The sequence below is a fragment of the Microcaecilia unicolor genome, chromosome 1 (genome assembly GCF_901765095.1).
Source record: "Microcaecilia unicolor chromosome 1, aMicUni1.1, whole genome shotgun sequence".
NCBI lineage: Eukaryota > Metazoa > Chordata > Amphibia > Gymnophiona > Siphonopidae > Microcaecilia > Microcaecilia unicolor.
In genome coordinates, this window is record NC_044031.1 from 664,760,651 (window position 1) to 664,782,057 (window position 21,407).

The 21,407-nt window shown below is 45.2% G+C and overlaps 1 protein-coding gene across 1 annotated transcript in view; it reads right to left on the reverse strand.

The window, feature by feature from the left end:
- The window catches only part of CCDC33 (coiled-coil domain containing 33), a 642,117-nt gene that overhangs the window by 213,983 nt on the left and 406,727 nt on the right, over positions 1-21,407 (reverse strand). The window contains exon 13 of the mRNA XM_030187021.1: positions 18,060-18,254. Within this exon, the coding sequence (XP_030042881.1) occupies positions 18,060-18,254 (195 nt within the window). The remainder of the gene's footprint in view (positions 1-18,059; positions 18,255-21,407) is intronic.

A 21,407-nucleotide genomic window follows, 5' to 3' on the forward strand; every position in this document is an offset into this window, starting at 1 on the left:
GGTATTCTTATGTTTTTATCACTTTAAGGGGTCACCAGAGGTCAGAGCTTGGGATTTTGTGTAGGGGCAAGGCCCTTGCGTAAATAACTACAATGAGAGCTTGGTATAACAACTTGGTGTCATTAATGTGGACAGTGCTTCAGTCCTAGTATGAACTGTGTCCCAATTTTGTTAAGCCCTACAAACCCAACTGACCCAGCCCTTTACAGCCTGGGCATGCAGGAAGGTCACAGCACCCACATCACTGGACTGTTTGGAGTCTGGGTTCTTTGAATTTTTACTCTTAATGATGCAAACTGGACATCCTTATGATTTACAGGGACAATAGGTCCAGAACATAGGGAGAAGCTTGCTCATCTTCATGGATAGTGCATGAAAGAAACGCTGGAAATCAAGGAGCTGGGAGCTGGTTTTTCCATTCGACCTGACATACCACTGTTTCAGGTTTTTACTAGCCATCATTTAAAACTTTTACTAAAGATATAGCGTTTCAGAAGGGCTTTTCTTCCTGATTAAAATTTGTTTGGCTGTTTCACTCTCCCTGCCTGTTTATTATTTCCCATGCCCCTCCCGACCCCCCCCCCCCCCCCCTTCTCGTCTCTTCCAAAGGTTTTTATGAAATTGGAATTAATTTTTCATCTTTCCTGTCTAAATTTTGTAGTTCATTTTCCTGACTTTGATGTATGTGTTGGTTTTGTTTTGTAAACAGTTAAGTATGGCGGTATATCAAGCACTAATAAAACATAAACCATCCTTTCTGCTGTAGAACTGCTGGGGCTTCCCAGGGATCTTCTAGATCTAGCTGTTTGTTTGGTGTGTTCTACTGGCATCACCTGCTACCCCCATCTACGTCTAGCATGTATGTCAGCTCTATTATTGCTAAAGGGTAATAACAGGAGGCCTGATTTTAGTGTGTGACTCAGGGTTTAATGTGCGCTTGCTCTGACAAATTCTCTAATAAGAACCTTTGTATTTTATTTTCCTGAATTACCTCATGTTTATACATAATTCTAAGTTGTTTGTCAGTTACCTCATGTTTATACATAATTCTTAGTTGTTCATGTTTGCACTTATAGTTGTTTCACTTGCTTGTAAATAAATGGCCTTCATTTTTATAATAATTGGCCTGTTTCCTTGCTTGTCAGTTCCCAGAGCAACAGAACGTGGATTTGCATAACTTGTGGGATGGGATTTTTATAGTGTAACAAAGAGAGGGAACCAAGTACAAAAAGACCAAACAAAAAAGAAGAGCACAAAGGGCCTTTAAAAACGGGAAGGAACACAGTTTTTTCATTCAAATAATCCTTTAATGGTGAACTTTGATTGAAGAGAGACCCGACACGGGCCGTGTTTCGGTGCTGCCGCACCTGCGTCAGGGGTCACACCAATGACAAAGGAGGCTTGTTGTGTGAGTTTCGCCAATTTATTCGGAGGAGGAATATATTATACAAAATTTCGGAAAGAATTTGTCTATTGAAGCCTCCTTTGTCATTGGTGTGAACCCTCGCAGGTGCGGCAGCACCGAAACACGACCCGTGTCGGGTCTCTCTTCAATCAAAGTTCACCATTAAAGGATTATTTGAATGAAAAAACTGTGTTCCTTCCCGTTTTTAAAGGCCCTTTGTGCTCTTCTTTTTTGTTTGGGATGGGATTTTTGAAATCCTGATAATAGCTACCATTACTCATTTTACCCCTCCCACTCTTATAGTGTATACAAAAAGCACTATATTGTAGCTAGATCCACCCTTCATCAGTCCAACCTACATTAGCTGAATTTGAGTAGGTTCTATGAACAGCACTGTGAGTGCTGAAAATGCATTGGCAGACTGGGAACCTCCCTCATCAGAAAATTCTTCCCAGAATTTAGTGTAGAATGCACTGGAGACCCCTTAGAGGTAGAGAGCTACTTTTACATTCTGATAGCAGGAAATAGAGCATTGCTCCCAGCACCTCTATTATATGGCTCATAGTAGTTTGCTAAATGCAGAACCAAAACATATGATCCTCCTAATTCTATAAAATTCACTAAAAACTGTACATTCAAATTTGGGCGCACACTCAATTTGCCCACGCAATTTAACTGAATGAACTAATTAGCACTGATAATTGGTTTACCAACCAATTATTGGCACTAATTAGATTTAATTGGAATATATGTGCATGAATTTAGGCACAGGACCCATGCCTAAATTCTATGTGAATACATACCAGACCAAACCTCTAAAATACTACCGGTACATCGATGACATTTTTATGATTTGGACGGAGGGGGAAGAAACTCTGAAACAATTTTACTATTCCTTCAATACATACCATCCTACAATCAGATTCAAAATTGACTACTCCCCAGAAAAAGTCAATTTTTTGGACACCACAGTCTCAATCAGTGATGGCTGTATACAAACATCTATATACAAGAAACCCACAGACAGATGCAGCTACCTCCACAACTCCAGCTTCCACCCTTCACACACAAAAAGATCCATTATTTACAGCCAAGCCACAAGATACCACCGTATCTGCTCGGACCCAGAGGATAGAGACAGACACCTTGAAACCCTGACTGCATCCTTCAAACAGAAAGGCTACAACCCCAAAATAATCTCCAAGAATATTGCCTCCTCCCTCAAAACACCCAGGGAAAATCTGCTACAGTACAAAGAAAAAAAAGCCACAGACAGAATTCCCCTTGTAGTGACATACAACCCAGGGCTGGAAAAACTGAGGAAAATCATAAGAGAACTACAGCCACTACTCCAGGAAGATGAATTACTGAAAGAGATATTCCCATCCCCACCAGTGCTGGCCTTCCGACAGCCACCAAATTTAAAACACAAGCTGATCAGAAGTAAACTTCCAACACAGACGGAAAAAGAAAAGGGCACGTTTCCGTGTAACACAGCCAGCTGCAAACTATGCCAAAACATTTCACAAGACCCCACAGTCATTCACATAGGAAAAATATTCAACATAAAGGACTATTTTACATGCTCATCTTCCAATGTGGTATATATCATTCACTGTAAAAAATGTAACGAAGGATGCTATATTGGCGAAACAGGCCAGATGCTTAAGACAAGATTCAATCTGCACAGACATCGCATGAAAATAGCCGGTGCCAGTCAAGCCCCCACCCCTGTTGGCCAACACTTCACAAGACCAGAACACTGCACCAGTGATTTCACAGTAAGAATACTGAAAGGTAATTTTAAAACATTACAGGAACGTAAGACCTTTGAAATAAGAATGATTAAATATTTTGACACACAACAAACAGGACTTGATAAGGATCTCGGTTTTCTAACCCATTATAAACCATAAGCTGTATTTCTCTGTTTATTTCTCTGTTTATTACCCTCCTCTCACCTACCAACACCCATTCTGTTAGAATATCAATGAAATGCTTTGATGTCCCCATGCATACCCCCACCCTCCCACTCTGTCAGACTGTCAAAGTAATGCTTTAATGTTTCTCTTATATATACTACCTGCTACCACATTTGCTTATTTCCGATCTGACGAAGAAGGGCAACCTTCGAAAGCTAATCAAGAAATGTATTAAGTTATGTCCAATAAAAAAGGTATCATCTTATTTTCTTTTCCATGTTTTATTTTGTTTGATTTCTATTGATAACCTTTAAGAGTGGACTAACACGGCTACCACACCTCTCTACTTATGTGCAAGTTCAAAATGGCAGTGTGGAAATGGGAGGGTCATGGGCAGAACTGGGCATTCCTAACATTTACATGGGATGCTACAGAATGAGGGGAGCTACATACCTACATTTGCATCATATTTCAGTTGGTGCATATGGCCACGCCTAAAGTTAGGTGCGATTGCCAGGCATAAGCACTATTCTATAAACTGTGCCTAACATTAAGTGCAGCTTATAGAATAGCACTTTTTTCGTTGCCAAATATAGAATTCACTCTGATATGCTGAGATTTAGAAAGTTAACTCAATGGATCCAAATTAAAAACACGTCAATCCCTGCACTGGCTGCTTGGGTTTTGATTTCATATCCTGCTTTATATATTTCAGATGGCAGGCCAGTATTCTTTGTATCTGACACTTTGCTAATCTCTCAGCAAGGGACATTTGTCATGCATATAAATATTGTAAATTTTTTAAAGACTGGAAAGCAAGGAAATGAGACAGTGATACTGGCTGATTTATAGCTCTTTCAGCTTGGTTTAATCATTTTTTATGAAGACCTGATCACAGCTGCAATCTTCAGCAGCTGATTTCATCTAAACCTATGAGTGTGTATCTGGGACCTAATCTGCTGGGTCCCAGAATAAGACAATACATTGAATCCTAAATGTTGGATCAGTGAAAGTATGAGTTTGCTGGGGGAGGAGAAAAAGTGGTTGTCATACTGGTGGAGATGGAAATGAATGTGCCCAAGTGTTACACATTATGAGGGTAATTCTCTATATGTTGCCTAAAGTTAGGTGTCACGCTAGGTGCAAATTCTATAACGGCAAGTGTGTGCACAATTGCTATTATAGAATACTAGTGTAAGTCTGCAGTTAAATCTCTAACTTTTGGTATAAATGTTTGTGCCTAACTGTAGACAGTTAGGCGCACCTGTGTGTCATGAGATAGGAGGCAATCTCCTTCTGAGGATTAGGAATTGGTTATTGGACAGAAACAGAGGGTAGGGTTAAATGGTCATTTTTTTCTCAGTGGAGGAGGGTGAATAGTGGAGTGCCCCAGGGATCTGTTCTGGGACTGGTGCTATTTAACATATTTATAAATGATCTGGAAATCGGAGCGACAAGTGAGGTGATTAAATTTGCAGATGACACAAAACTATTCAAAGCAGACAAAAACCCATGCGGACTGTGAAAAGAAACTGGAAGGCTGAGCATACAAATGGCAGATGAAATGTAATGTAGATAAATGCAAAGTGATGCACATTGGGAAGAATAATCCAAACCATAATTACCTGATGCTAGGGTCCACCTTAGAAGTCAGAACTGAACAAAAAGATCTAGGTGTCATTGTAGACAAGACAGTGAAATCTTCTGCAGCCAAAAGAGCAAACAGTATGCTAGGAATTATTACGTAAGACTGAGATTATTATAATGCCTCTGTATTGCTCCATTGTGCATCCTCACCTTGAGTACTGCATCCAATTCTGGTTGCTTTATCTCAAAAAAGATATAGCAGAATTAAAAAAGGTTCAAAGAAGAGCATCCAAAATGATTAAGGGGATGGAACGCCTCTCATGTGAGGCAAGGCTAAAGAGGTTAGGGCTCTTCAGCTTGGAAAAAAGATGGCTGAGGGGGGATGTGATTGAAGTCTACAAAATCCTGAATGGTGTAGAATGAGTAGAAGTGAATCCATTTATTACTCATTCAAAAAGTACAAAGACCAGGAAACACTCAATGAAATTACATGGAAATACTTTTAAAATAATAGAAGGAAATATTTTTTCACTCAAAGAATAGTTAAGCTAGGAAACTCTTTGCCGGAGGATGTGGTAACAGTGGTTAGCGTATCTGGGTTTAAAAAAAGTTTAGACAAGTTCCTGGAGGAATAGTCCATAGTCTGCTATTTAGATTGACATAGGATTGAAATAGGATTGGTAGCATGGAATGTTGCTACTGTTTGGGTTTCTGCCAGGTACTTGTGACCTGGATTGGCCATAGTTGGAAGCAGGATACTGGGCTAGATGGACCATTGGTGTGACCCAGTATAGCTATTATTATGTTCTAATTGTGCCCTATCAATTATCAGTGTGAACTGACATTAGTTGAAATTTACAGGCACAAATTTATGCAGATACGTGCATTAATTTTATGTTATCAGGGGCAGATCAGGGGCATTCCCACAATTCGTGTGTGTTATAGAACTGGGGAGATCCGTGCCTAATTTAGGCACAAGAATTTACACAGGGTTCAGTTGGTGTATATACTCGTTCCTAAAAGTAGTCGCTGATCCTGGCATTAAGCACTATTCTATAAACAGCGCCTAACTTTATGCACTGTTTATAGAATAGAGCTGTGCTATTTTTTTCAGCACCATTTATAGAATTTACTTTCTCCAAGTTGTTTTAAATGTGCTATTATTCTCATGGAATGTTCCATCAGTCTCAGAACTGTTTGGAAGTGTAAACAACTGTTCTCTATTTATCCATGCCACCTTCCTGGTGGTTTTATAGACGTCTACCATATATTGTCTCAGTTGTCTTGTCTCCTAGCTAAAGAGCTGTAACCTATTTAGCCTTTCTTCATAGCGGAGCCACTTTATCATTTTGCTCACCCTTCTCTTTACCTTTTCTAATTCTACTACATCTTTTCTGAAATAGGGTGACCAGAACTGCACTATGGATCATTATAAAAGCAATATAATATTCTCCATTTTATTCTTTGTTCCTTTTCCAATAATTCTTACTGTTCTATTTGCTTTTCTGAACACCACCACTCACTGAGTTGACTCCAATATCCTTACCTTGGGAGGCATAAGAACATACTGAGGGGCATAAATGAACACCCATCGCCATGGGCGTCTACGTCCGAGAACGGGTACGTGAAGGGGTGGGACAGACCGTATTTTCGAAAGAAATGGGCGTCCATCTTTCGTTTTGAAAATACAGTTTGTACGGACCAAAACGCCATGGATTTAGTTGTTTGTGATCTGGGCATTTGTTTTTTTTAGCGATAATGGAAAATAAAAATGCCCAGCTCAGAAACGTCCTAATCCAAGCCATTTGGTCGTGGGAAGGGCCAGGATTCGTAGTACACTCGCCCCCCTGACATGCCAGGACACCAACTGGACACCCTAGAGGTCAGTACGGTGGACTTCAGAAAACGCTCCCACATACATAGCTCCCTTACCACGGGTGCTGAGCCCCCAACCCCCTCCCCCAAAACCCACTACCCACAAATGTACAACACTACCAGAGCTCTTAGGGGTGATGGGGCACCTACATGTGGGTACAGTGGGTTTTGGAGGCCTCCGATTTACCAGCACAAGTGTTACAGGTAGGGGGGATGGGCCTGGGTCCGCCTGCCTGAAGTGCACTGCGGTACCCACTAAAAGTGCTCCAGGGACCTGCATACACGCGGGCCTCTAGGACTTGTTGCTGCTGTATAACCTTGGCACACCAGTTGACACCTGAAGACTAATCTCTTTGAAAAAGTCCTTTATTTGAATAATCACGTTTACTCACAGTTAACTGCAGATCAGAGGTTGTGCCCCACTGGCAAAGAGTCTCCCTGGTACTGAGATTAGCAGTAGGTCAGAGCTGGCAGAATGCTGTACAATGCCCTCTTTCAGCAACATTCAAGGGAAGAACTAAGTTCTGTAACGTGGCTAACACATGAAAGGGATCTAAAACTGTGTTACAAAAATGGCCACTACCTCATGGACTACCGGAAACAAAACAGGGCACACTCTGACCCAGTAAGCAGGGGGAAAAGCACCATGGGAGTACAGCCTACCAACTACCAACATCGTGAGCATTTAACACAAGCTACTGGAATCACGGAGCCCAATACCCTACACTCACCACAATGCATTGCTGATGTGACTCTGCAGTGCGCATAACAGAAAGGGTCTCACACTCACCCGAGAGCCACATCAGAACCAGGGAAAGGCTGTCACAGGATAGAACACATTCTGCTGTCATAGAGGTGGGTATGGCATTTGAGGCTGGCATAGAGGCTGGAAAAAAGTTTTTAAAGTGGGTTTTTTTTGGTGGGAGAGGGTTAGTGACCACTGGGGGAGTCAGGGGCGGTCATCCCCAATTCCCTCCGGTGGTCATCTGGTCAGTTGGGGCACTTTTTTGGGACTTGGACCTGAAAAAAAAAGGTCCAAATAAAGCGGACCAAATTCTCGTCCAAAACGCCCTTCTTGTTTCGATTATCAGCTAAAGACGCCCATCTCTCCTCGGCCGATAACCACGTCCCAGTCCCGCCTTCGCCACGCCTCCGACATGCTCCCGTCAACTTTGTTTGTTCATGCAACGGAGCACAGTTGAAGATGACCAAAATCGGCTTTCGATTATACCGATTTGGTCGCACTCGGGAGAAATGTGAATGATACATACCTGTAGCAGGTGTTCTCCGAGGACAGCAGGCTGATTGTTCTCACGACTGGGTGACGTCCGCGGCAGCCCCCACCAACTGGAAGAAGCTTTGCGGGCGGTCCACACGCAGGGCACACCCACCGCGCATGCGCAGCCGTCTTCCCGCCCGTGCGTGACCGTTCCCGCCAGTTGAATGACAAGCAAAAATGATGAAACGCAACTCCAAAGGGGAGGAGGGAGGGTAGGTGAGAACAATCAGCCTGCTGTCCTCGGAGAACACCTGCTACAGGTATGTATCATTCACTTTCTCCGAGGACAAGCAGGCTGCTTGTTCTCACGACTGGGGTATCCCTAGCTCTCAGGCTCACTCAAAACAAGAACCCAGGTCAATTGAACCTCGCAACGGCGAGGATACAACAGAAAATTGACCTACGAAGAACAACTAACTGAGAGTGCAGCCTGACCAGAATAAATTCGGGTCCTGGAGGGTGGAGTTGGATTTACACCCCAAACAGATTCTGCAGCACCGACTGCCCGAACCGACTGTCGCGTCGGGTATCCTGCTGGAGGCAGTAATGTGATGTGAATGTGTGGACAGATGACCACGTCGCAGCCTTGCAAATCTCTTCAATAGTGGCTGTCTTCAAGTGGGCCACTGACGCTGCCATGGCTCTAACACTGAGCCGTGACATGACCCTCAAGAGTCAGCCCAGCCTGGGCGTAAGTGAAGGAAATGCAATCTGCTAGCCAATTGGAGATGGTGCGTTTCCCGACAGCGACCCCTAGCCTGTTAGGGTCGAAAGAAACAAACAATTGGGCGGACTGTCTGTGGGGCTGTGTCCGCTCCAAACAGAAGGCCAATGCTCTCTTGCAGTCCAATGTGTGCAACTGACGTTCAGCAGGGCGGGTATGTGGTCTGGGAAAGAATGTTGGCAAGACAATTGACTGGTTAAGATGGAACTCCGACACCACCTTCGGCAGGAACTTTGGGTGGGTGCGGAGCACTACTCTGTTGTGATGAAATTTGGTGTATGGGGCATGAGCTACCAGGGCTTGAAGCTCACTGACCCTATGAGCTGAAGTAACTGCCACCAAGAAAATGACCTTCTAGGTCAAGTACTTCAGATGGCAGGTATTCAGTGGCTCAAAAGGAGGTTTCATCAGCTGGGTGAGGACGACGTTGAGATCCTATGACACTGCAGGAGGCTTGATAGGGGGCTTTGACAAAAGCAAGCCTCTCATGAATCGAACGACTAAAGGCTCTCCAGAGATGGCTTTACCTTCCCACACGATAATGGTAAGCACTAATCGCACTAAGGTGATTCCTTACTGAGTTGGTCTTGAGGCCAGACTCTGATAAGTGCAGAAGGTATTCAAGCAGGTTCTGTGCAGGGCAAGAACGAGGTTCTAGGGCCTTGCTCTCACACCAAACGACAAACCTCCTCCACTTGAAAAAGTAACTCTTTTTAGTGGAATCCTTCCTAGAGGCAAGCAAGACCCGGGAGACACCCTCAGACAGGCCCAACGCAGTGAAGTCTACGCCCTCAACATCCAGGCCGTGAGAGCCAGAGACTGAAGGTTGGGGTGCAGCAACGCTCCGTCGTTCTGCGAAATGAGAGTCGGAAAACACTCCAATCTCCACGGTTCTTCTGAGGACAACTCCAGAAGAAGAGGGAACCAGATCTGACGGGGCCAAAAGGGCGCTATCAGAATCATGGTGCCGCGGTCTTGCTTGAGCTTCAATAAGGTCTTCCCCACCAAAGGTATGGGAGGATAAGCATACAGGAGGCCGGTCCCCCAATGAAGGAGAAAGGCATCCGACGCTAGTCTGCCGTGTGCCTGAAGTCTGGAACAGAACAGAGGCAGCTTGTGGTTGGTCTGAGAGGCGAAAAGGTCCACCGAGGGGGTGCCCCACTCTCGGAAGATCTTGCGTACCACTCTGGAATGAAGCGACCACTCGTGCGGTTGCATGACTCTGCTCAGTCTGTCGGCCAGACTGTTGTTTATGCCTGCCAGGTATGTGGCTTGGAGGAGCATGCCGAACTGGCAGGCCCAACGCCACATCCCGATGGCTTCCTGACACAGGGGGCGAGATCCGGTGCCCCCCTGCTTGTTGGTGTAATACATTGCAACCTGATTGTCTGTCCGAATTTGGATAATTTGGCAGAACAGCCGATCTCTGAAAGCCTTCAGTGCGTTCCAGATCACTCGGAGCTCCAGGAGGTTGATCTGGAGATCCTTTTCCTGGAGGGACCACAGACCCTGGGTGTGGAGCCCATCGACATGAGCTCCCCACCCCAGGCGAGATGCATCCGTCGTCAGCACTTTCGTGGGCTGTGGAATTTGGAATGGACGTCCCAGGGTCAAATTGGTCCAAATGGTCCACCAGAGCAGTGAAGTGCGGCAACTGGTGGAGAGGCGGATGACATCTTCTAGATTCCCGGTGGCTTGAAACCACTGGGAAGCTAGGGTCCATTGAGCAGATCTCATGTGAAGACGAGCCATGGGAGTCACATGAACTGTGGAGGCCATATGACCCAGAAGTCTCAACATCTGCCGAGCTGTGACCTGCTGAGACGCTCTGGTCTGTGAAGCCAGGGACAGGAGGTTGTTGGCCCTTACTTCAGGAAGGAAGGCCTGAGCCGTCTGGGTATTCAGCAGAGCTCCTATGAATTCCAGAGACTGGGCTGGCTGGAGATGGGACTTTGGGTAATTTATCACAAACCCCAGCAGCTCCAGGAGTTGAATAGTGCACTGCAGGGACCGGAGGGCTCCTGCCTCCGAGGTGTTCTTGACCAGCCAATCATCGAGATATGGGAACACGTGCACTCCCAGTTTGCGTAGATACGCCGCTACCACCACGAGGCACTTTGTAAACACCCATGGGGCAGAGGCGAGCCCAAAGGGCAGCACACAATACTGAAAGTGCCGTGCGCCCAGGCGGAATCTGAGATACTGTCTGTGAGCTGGCAGTATCGGGATGTGAGTGTATGCGTCCTTTAAATCCAGGGAACATAGCCAATCGTTTTTCTGAATCATTGGCAGAAGGGTGCCCAAGGAAAGCATCCTGAACTTTTCTTTGACCAGGAATTTGTTCAGGCCTCTCAGGTCTAGGATGGGACGTATCCCCCCTGTTTTCTTTTCCACAAGGAAGTACCTGGAATAGAATCCCTGCCCTTCCTGCCCGGGTGGTACGGGCTCGACCGCATTGGCGCTGAGAAGGGCGGAGAGTTCCTCTGCAAGTACCTGCTTGTGATGGGAGCTGAAGGATTGAGCTCCCGGAGGACAATTTGGTGGCAGGGAGGCCAAATTTAGGGCGTATCCGCACCGCACTATTTGGAGAACCCACTGGTCGGAGGTTATGAGAGGCCACCTTTGGTGAAAAAATTTCAACGTCCGTCCGACCGGCAGATCGTCCGGTACGGACACTTTGAGGGCGGCTATGTTCCCATGGATCCAGTCAAAAGCCCGTCCCCGGCTTTTGCTGTGGAGGCGCAGGGGGCTGCTTAGGCACACGCTGTTGACAAGAACGAGCGTGCTGGGGCTGTCCCTGTGCCTGACGAGGCCTTCGGGCCGGCTGGGTGTACCTACGCTTGGTAAAAGCATAGGGTGCAGCCTGCCGGGCCTGGGAAAAACGTCCACCTGCTGAGGTGGATGCTGAAGGCGCCCGGTGGGAGAGCTTGTCGAGGGCGGTTTCCCGCTGATGCAGTTGGTCCACCAGCTGCTCGACCTTCTCACCAAAAATATTATCCCCCCCCGGCAAGGGACGTCGGCCAGTCTCTGCTGGGTGCGGTTGTCCAGGTCAGAGGCACGCAGCCATGAGAGCCTGCGCATCACTATACCTTGGGCCGCAGCACGAGATGCCACGTCACAGGTGTCATATATACCCCTGGACAGGAACTTTCTGCACGCCTTCAGCTGCCTGACCACCTCCTGAAAAGGCCTGGACTGCTCCGGCGGGAGCTTGTCAACCAGGTCCGCCAGTTGCTTCACATTATTCTGCATGTGGATGCTCGTGTAGAGCTGGTAAGACTGGATGCGGGTCACGAGCATGGAAGATTGGTAGGCCTTCCTCCCAAACGAGTCCAGAGTGCGAGACTCCCGCCCCGGGGGCGCCGAGGCGGTATCCCTCGAACTCCGTGCCCTCTTGAGAGCAGAGTCCACGACCGCCGAGTCATGAGGCAATTGGGGCCGCATTAACTCTGGGTCCGAGTGGATTCTGTATTGGAACTCTGCTTTCTTGGGGATGGTGGGATTAGATAATGGTCTCATCCAGTTCCGAAGCAGTGTCTCTTTGAGGACATTGTGCAACAGTACCGTGGAGGACTCTCTAGGTGGTGATGGATAGTCGAGGACCTCGAGCATCTCAGCCCTCGGCTCATCCACAGAGACCACGGGGAAGGGAATGCATATAGACATGTCCCTGACAAAGGAGGCAAAGGAGAGGCTCTCAGGAGGCGAGAGCTTTCTCTCTGGTGAAGGCGTGGGGTCAGAGGGAAGGCCCACAGACTCCTCTGAGGAGAAATATCTGGGGTCCTCCTCCTCCCCCCACGAGGCCTCTTCCTTGGTGTCGGACATAAGCTCATGCAGCTGAGTCCTTAACCGGGCCCGGCTCAACGTCGAGGCACCGAGACCTTGGTGTCGTCGAGCGGTGGACTCCCGTGCCGGCGGGGACGAAGCTCCCTCCATCGACGTCGACGGGGACTCCACCTGCGTGGCGGTCGAGACCGGCGCCGCAAGCGGCGTCGGCGTCGACGGCCTCGGCACCGGACTAGAGCTCGCCGGCACCACAGTCAACGGTGCCGAGGGCGCAAGCACCCCCGGCGCCGGCACAGTCTGGCGCATCAGCCCTTCCAGGATCCCCGGAAGGATGGCTCGGAGGCACTCGTCCAGGCCCGCTGCCGGGAAAGACGGGGGGGCCGGTAGAGGCGTCGTTGCCGGAAGCTGCTCGGGTCCAGGAGACTGCATCGAAGTGCTGGGACCCTGACGCGTCGGTACCTCTACTACAGAGGGGGACCTCTCCTCTCGACGCTGACGCTTACTCGGCGTCGACTCCTCTCCGGCACCGGGGGCCGGATGCATCGATGGCGACCGATGACGGTGCTTCTTTGTTTTCTTGCGATGCCCGTCATCGGCGCTAGGTGGAATGGAGGAGGAGGAGGTCGATCCCCCTCGGTCTCGAGGGACCGGGTCAGACAGGGTTCGGTCCCGAGGGCCATGGGCAGAGGGAGTGACCGGGGCCGATTGCCCACATGGCCTCTCACCCCTACCGTCACCGGAGGACCGGCGGGCCGACGGGACCTGTGCTCCTGGGGTCGATGCCATCGGTGCCGATTTCGCGGACATCGATACCGGTACCGAAGAACCGGCCGTCGATACCGATGCCGTCGAGGTCGACGTCGAGGGGCCGGCGCAAGTTCCAAAAAGATGGTCCCGAAGAACTTGCCTCGCTACTTGAGTCCGTTTCCGGAGACCAAGACACAAAGTACACGACTTGGTATCGTGCTCCGGCCCGAGGCACTGGAGGCACCAAGCGTGAGTGTCGGTCTGCGAGATAGGAAGGCCGCACCGACCACACTTCTTAAATCTACTCGGGACCTTCGAGGACATCGACGGAAAAATCGCGTCGGCAAAATCAAAGTCGTCGATGGTGGCGGTAAATCACACCTCGAAAAACAACTCGACCGCGTGGCCACAAGGCCGCAACGCGACGCCCCCGCTAGAAAACGAGGGAAAAGTACAGCGCGTTCTCTTTTTTTTTTTTTTTTTTTTTTTTTACAGAAAAAGAATTAGAGGAACGCGCTACGAAAATAAACAAAAATAAAGAAGGTTCGCGAACAACGTGACGGTTTTCCGGGGCTGAGGAAGAGAGAGAGGTGAACACGTCTCTCTCCAGGCACGGAAAAGAAAAGACTGGCGGGAAAGTCACGCACGGGCGGGAAGACGGCCGCGCATGCGCGGTGGGCGTGCCCTGCGTGCGGACCGCCCGCGAAGCTTCTTCCGGTTGGTGGGGGCTGCCGCGGACGTCACCCAGTCGTGAGAACAAGCAGCCTGCTTGTCCTCGGAGAAGACACCCATCTCCCCATTTGGGTCGAATTATGGGTGTCTTTCTCTTTCGAAAATAAGCTGGACTGTGTCAGACCAATGGTCCATCTAGCCCAGTATCCTGCTTCCAACAGTGGCCAATTCAGGTCACAAACACTTGACAGACTCCCAAACAATAGCAAGATTCATGCCACTGCTTGTCCCTCATGTCTATCTCAATAACAGACTATTGGGCTCATTTTCAAAACAGAAAAACATCTAAAAAGTGGCATAAAGCAGAATTTGGACGATTTTCTCACAAAAACGTCCAAATCAGTATTTTTGAAACCTATTTTTAGATGTTTTTCTTTGAAGTCTGTCAGAAGTGCATCCAAATCTCAAGGGGGTGTATCAGGGGCGTGGTCAGGGTGGGACTTGGGTGTTCCTGACACTTAGACGTTTTTCTGTCATAATAGAAGAAAATAAAACCGTCCAGGACTAAAACTAAGACGTTTTGAGCTATACCTGCTTTTATGACGAGTAAGGCACAAAAAAGTGCCCTAAATAACCAGATGACCACTGGAGGAAATCAGGGATGATCTCCCCTTATTCCCCCAGTGGTCACTAACTTCTTCCCACCCTCCAAAAATGTGATTAAATACATTACTTGCCAGCCTCAGATGTTATACTCAGGTCCATTAGAACAGAATTCAGGTCCCTGGAGTAGTCTAGTGGTGGGTGCAGTGCACTGCAGACAGGTGGACCCAGGCTTCTACCTCCCCCAACCTGTTACAATTGTGGAGGAAACTGAGTCCTCCAAAACTCACCAGAAACCCACTGTACCCACATATATGTGCCCCCTTCACCTGTAAGGGCTATGGTAGTGCTGTACAGTTGCGGGTAGTGAGTTTTGGATTGGTTTTCGGGCTCTGCAGACAAGGTAAGAGAGCAATGATCAGATGTGTACTTGGGAGCATTTGATGAAGTCCACTGCAGTGCCCCCCAGGGTGCCCTATTGCTTTCCTGGGATGTCAGGAGCACCAGTGTACTAAAAATGCTGGCTCCTCCTTCGTCCCAATTGCTTGATTTTGTGCATTTTGCACTTAGGACGTTATTTTTTCAAAAATGGACCAAAAAATAAAACACCCAAACCACAAAACCTTCTATTTTTGATAACAAAAGATAGACGTTTTTCATTTTTGAAAATGACCTTCTTTGCTATTCAGATTTTGGACGTTTGTTGCAAAACATCCAAAGTCGGACTTAGATGTCATATCGAAAATGCCCCTCTATGTTCTTTTCCTCCAGAATTCGTCCAAACTTTTTAAAACTCAGGTACACTAACCACTGATACGACGTTCTCTGGCAATGAGTTCTAGAACTTAACCTTTCATTGAGAGCACCTTTTACCAAGCTGCCTCTAAAGAGGGTCTGCGCTGGCGTCAGCGTGTGTTTTTGAGTGTGCTGAGGCCCCATTTTATCGCAGCGAAAAACTGCAACAGACCTCTTTGCAACTGAAAGTTGAGCAAACAGGATTGCTCTAACATAACATGGTAATCCACTGATAGTTGTAAAATGTGGAAAATTCTCTCAAGTCTTTGAATTTGAGGATTCTGAACTTTCTAAAAATGGCCCTCTTATCTCCACTGAAACACTCTCCAAAATATCAGAAAGAGATATTGAAAATACCAGAGGAGGATATTTCCCTGACTGAGAAAATACTTTATCTGCCTCTGAGTGAGGTGGAAGTATGGGTGATAGAAGATTTAAGAAGTCAAACTATAGAAAATTATTCTATTTCTTTTTCTTTGTTTATTCCCTCTCTCTAGTGATTTTACAGTATTCCTTGTTTTTCCTATATACTCATCTCTTCTATTACTCTGGTATATTTAACTTTTACTTTCTCCTATAATATTCTGAATTCCCTATTATTATGTAAGCTGCATTGAACCTGCTTTCAGTGGGAAAGTGCGGGATACAAATGTAATAAATAAATAAATAAAAATAAATATAGACGTGGAGTTGAGGCGGATAGGAAATCTTTAGGATTTGATTGTACTTACTGTTAATTTTGTTTTGCTTAATTCTCATCCACCAACTGCTGGTGAACATAAAATATCTTTTGAATATTAGCTTGTTTGATAATTTTTTAAAGGTCAGGCAGACAGAAAAAGTGGATGCTTAAATCTATCTGTGTAAAGTTAGTCCAATACTGTTTAAAAAGACTTGGCAACAAGCTTTTTTATAAAATATGTGGGGAGCCATTGAAGATATGCATAGAAATGACACCACAAACAGCAGAAGGCACCATTTTCCAAAGGTATATGTTCAAAGTAAGAGCAGTAGCACAAGGAGAATACATACATATATATAAGTTGCAGCATACAGAAATATATGTGGTTGCTGTCTAGACATATATGGGCTGTTGCTTAACCATATATGTGGTGAATTTGGTAAACCTGCCCATGCATGAACAGTTAATTAGGAGGCTATCTTCCCAAAGTCAAACTTTGTACCAAGAGAAGTGGTTTCAACATCAGACAGGTGAGTGGAGGAGTCACCTAATGGTTAGTGCAGTGGCCTGAGAACCAGGGAACTGGGTTCAATTCCCACTGCAGCTCCTTGTGACTGTGGGTAAGTCACTTAACCCTCCATTACTCCATGTAAAAAATAAGTACCTGTATATAATACATAAACCACTTTGATTGTAAGCACAGGAAGACAGTAATATCAAATCCCATCCCCTTTCCTTAAGCACTCCTCTAAGCCCCAAGTCAAGAAGAGAAGTAAAGCGAGAGTTATGTGTGGCTCTAAGCAGGTATAAATGCCAGTAGATGTGGGTTTGGTCTCTGGCGTCAGATTTTCTGAATGAGTTAAAAGAAGCAAGAGTTAAACTAAGTGCTATTTTTTAAAATATATTGTTTGATTTGGGAATAGATTGCTCTTTTTAGTATTTTTTGATATTAAAAATTTACATTTTAATGCTAAACGCAGTACAAGTGATTAAAATGATGGGCAAAGGTCGTTGACCTAAAATGGCACAGGCCGTAAGAGGTCATGTGACTTACATGAACCATTGTGAGATGTAATATGATGTCCACCCTAGCATTTTATATTATTATCATACTGTATATAAAGTGATATATATATATACTAGTGGAAACATGCCTGTTTCCTCAACAATGAAACGGGCCCTAGGTAGGATGTCATGTAAGCTTTTTTTTTCCTCTCTCCCCTGCCCTCCCCTCCATGTCCAGCGATTCTCCTCTTCCCTGCCCTCCCATCCGTGTCCCACAATTCTCTCCTCTACTGTCCTCCCATCCCATCCATGCCCATGAATTCTCCTCTGCCCTGCCCTCCCCTTTCCTTCCCTCCCTCCCCTCGATGTCCCACGATTCTCTCCTCCCCTCGATTTGTACCTGAACGTTCTCTGGATGGCTGGCGCTGGCTTCCGTTCTGTTCGTAACATCCCTCCTGACATCCGCTCGCCTCCAGCGTTCCCTTCCCTCTCACTGTTCTGCCTTCTGACATCATTATGTCTTGGCGCGAGGGCGGGACAGTGAGGGGGAATGGAACGCTGGAGGCTGGCTGACGTCAGGAGATGTTACGAATCCAGGCAGCCATACATGGAACGTTGGAGGTGCAAATTATTATATAGGATATTTTTGAATGATTTTTGATCCCTTTTCATGTGTGCTGCCACTATTTAAATTCCCCTTTTTTCTGGTGGACTAATCAGTTAAGTGCCACTGAACATCAGTGATACAGCCAACCAGTTGGATTTAGCTGGGTTGGAGCTTTCCTACCCAGTTAAATTCCTTTGGAAAATTGACTCCTACATTTTTGTTAGGTAAACCCCATCATTTGTAACCCACTATGATACTTTAGATATAAAAATAATGATACGCATTTAAAGGACATAACCTGCTTTACTGGAGAAGATCATAACTGGAAAAATGTAATGAAGGAAAGCTATAGCAGAAATAGAAGTCTTACCACATCAAAGGAACGAAGAAATTTCTCACTGGGCTGAGGCAATAGTTCTTCTTGTTCGTCCGAGTCAAGAGATAACACTTGTTGGTCTTGTATTTGGGGATCAACCCACGGTTCCACAGTGTCCACGGTGTCCATATGACCTTCCACAACTTGGAGCAAGTGAGGGTCTACCTTATGGAGGCATGTATCTGGTCTCTAAAAGTGACAAAGAAGACCTCAGAATGAAACTCTGTGGAATAGTAGTCTTATTCACAAAGTTCTGTATCATAACAGATGTGACAGATTTTCTTCTCCTATTCATCATCCATTCTTTCCTAGGACAGGTATCCTTTGTACTTACTCCTCCTTCTAGAAAGCAGATCTGTCTTACTGACCTAATTACTAAAGATGAGCATGATGGTCCTAAAAAACAGTTAGAGGAAATGTAACAATTGTAACCCCTTTTTTGCAGGCATGCCCCCAAACAGCAAGAGGTCCACTTTCAGACGCTGCAGTGTCTGGAACTCAGGGGACAGCATCAGCTGTAAGGCATTAGTTCATCACCCACTCAGTCACTTTTCACATAAAAAATCACATGAGAGATTTTTCCAAACTAGAAAACACTTGTACTGATAAAAACATCTGCAGTAACAGTAGGAAATAGTTAAGAAAATCAGAAGAAAGTGAAACTGAATTCATAGGCTCAGTCTTCAGTACAGTTATGTAGCAGAAAAACACATCAGTCCATTTGTCAAACTTCATAAGAAATGCAGCAGGAAATATCATACCTCCCAGAGTTCCCAGTGGAGTTCTCCTTCCCTTAAGCCCTCTGGAACTTACAGAACTTATTTTCTCCCACTTTTAAGGAAAGAAATCACAGCCAATACCTTGTTGGTGAACACCACAGTTAGAACAAGCTCCTATCCCTGAAACTTAGGAATATTCACCATCCTTGATATTGCACAAGAGAGTTCCTCTCTAAACTTGGTCCAACTGAGAGGAGAGAAACTCATTATTTTAATAAGATAGGAAAGCTACTGCCTTCCCTGAAGCACAAGGGAAACTGCCTCCCATCTGTTCCTCTAGACTCATCTGTTTCTTTGCCCTATCCACAGGTCAGCACTTCATAATCTTCTCCTGGGGGCATACTTGCCAGTGGGGTTTTCATAATTACCATGATGACTATACATGAGGTAGATTTGCATATTCATGATCTTAATCTTGGCTAGGTGTGCTTCCTGGAAAGGGTTGAGAAGCAATGTCTTATGGGATTGGCAGCACTTCTCTCTATATCAGTGATTCTCAAACCTGTTCTGGGGTTCAACCATTTGGGTTTTCAAGATATCTTTAATGAATATGCATAATGTCCAAATATGGGTAACTCAATTCCACTATAGTTGTATCATTAAACCCACTTATACTATGACAACAATAAATACTCACAAAAATACATTTTATTTATTCAATACTTACACAAAACTTATACAATTAAAATAAACTACAAATTATGATGGTGATAGTACTTTAATACCTTTACCCTATCCATATCCATACTCACACACTCTCACACACTCTCAAACATCACTAATAGTGTCATAAGTGACAAATCTTCCCCATGTGACAACAGATGAGGGACTCTCAATGTATACTTGCATGCTTATTCAAAACATTTTGATATTAATATTCAATGAATCACACTGAATGGCACTACATAAAAAAACGGTGCCAATACCCATCAAACAATTAACGCTGTAATGCTCGCGTTGAAACATGCGCCGCCCTATGAAGTCATGTACAAAAAAAATCCTAAGTAGAATTTACTACGATCTGGAGGCAGTTGGGAGTTTAGGAGGCATCACGCCTCTGCTACCTGGATCAGGATGTAGAAAGCACTTTCTTTTTTGTGTTTCATCTTTTTATTGGTTTCACAGACTTACAAAAGCAAACATTACACACAAATAAAACCACTAATTTTTAACTGTCATCATTATCCTATAAATTATTCACAAACCTGTCAAATGGTTTGCAAAGCATCTGGAGTCTATTAGTACAGTTCCTCTTCTCCACTGTGATCCATTCATACTTATAAACGTTGCACATTAGGTTCCACCAGTAGTTAAAATCTATAACTGAAAGGTCTTTCCAATTTGCAAGTATAAGCTTCAGAGCCAACGAAATTAACATAGTACAAATGCACCCAAGTCATTTAACAAAGCTAATAGAGCTAAGGATTGCATAATAGTAATTTCAAAAGTAAGGACCTCAACAATTCCTAAGAGTCCAGTAATACATTGTCAAACTGCTGCCCAAAATTCAGAAAGGTGGAAAAAATACAGCATATGTAGAACACATCTCTAAAAAATCAACAGAGCTTGGAAATATTCAGGCTCATATCTGATATCTTCAATGGCATCAACAGCACCCAATGAGCCATAAAATATAAGGATTTAGTCAGTGAAGATGAAAACAAGACTCTAGTTATTTTACTCTATAGGGAAAGAGATTTGCAGAAAAGGCCTTGGTAATGAATCACAGATCTAACTTTAGATAAGACTGAAAGCATTTCACTTAAACCAATCTGATAAAGACAGAACTTCTTTTTTGTGTGACAGTAATCTATGTATCTGAGCCCATAATCAGGAGTGCTGATCTTCGTCTTGGACTTGAAAGAGTGCCAGGATCAAACTGATCATCATTTCAGAAACACATTCCTGGTCGTGGGGCTCCTCTTAAAGATTATGCATGCAAAAGAAGATGTCTGCATTTGTGCTGTTAAACAAAACTAAGTAAATCTATTAATTACCCCCATAATTCATTCTACATAAGTGAGTTGTTTTGCTTTATTCTCTTTCTTTCCGAGTTGCTAACTGAAAGGTATATTTTGTTTCCTGTGGGCTGTTTGTTTTTTTACCTGGAGTCACTGCTGGAGCAATTCCTTTGTTCCTTCTTTTCCTCTTGCTTACATACTCCAAAACGGTCTCTAAAAGTGATCCTCTACCCAAAGTATTAAGGTCTGCATCCTAGACTTCTGAGTACCAATACATTTAAAATAGGTCCAGCAAGGAGAACATAAAATTGAGAGGCAGATTTTGAGGAAGCAGTTATCTTTTTACAGGCCATCTGTACTGGCCAGCCAAGCACACCTTAGGCAATGCCTTAATTGCAACCATTTAAATTTCTGAGTGATAGGGAGAATAAATTCCTTCAGAAACTGAAAAAAACTCTTGAACTGATGGTCAGAAATTAATTAATCTACTGTCCACATGCCTATACACTGTCACAGAGGTCAATTTATAGGAGTGTTATAGATCCTGAAACAAGGATCATTCCAATAGGAGTAAATACAAACATACAGAATAGTTCCTGTCA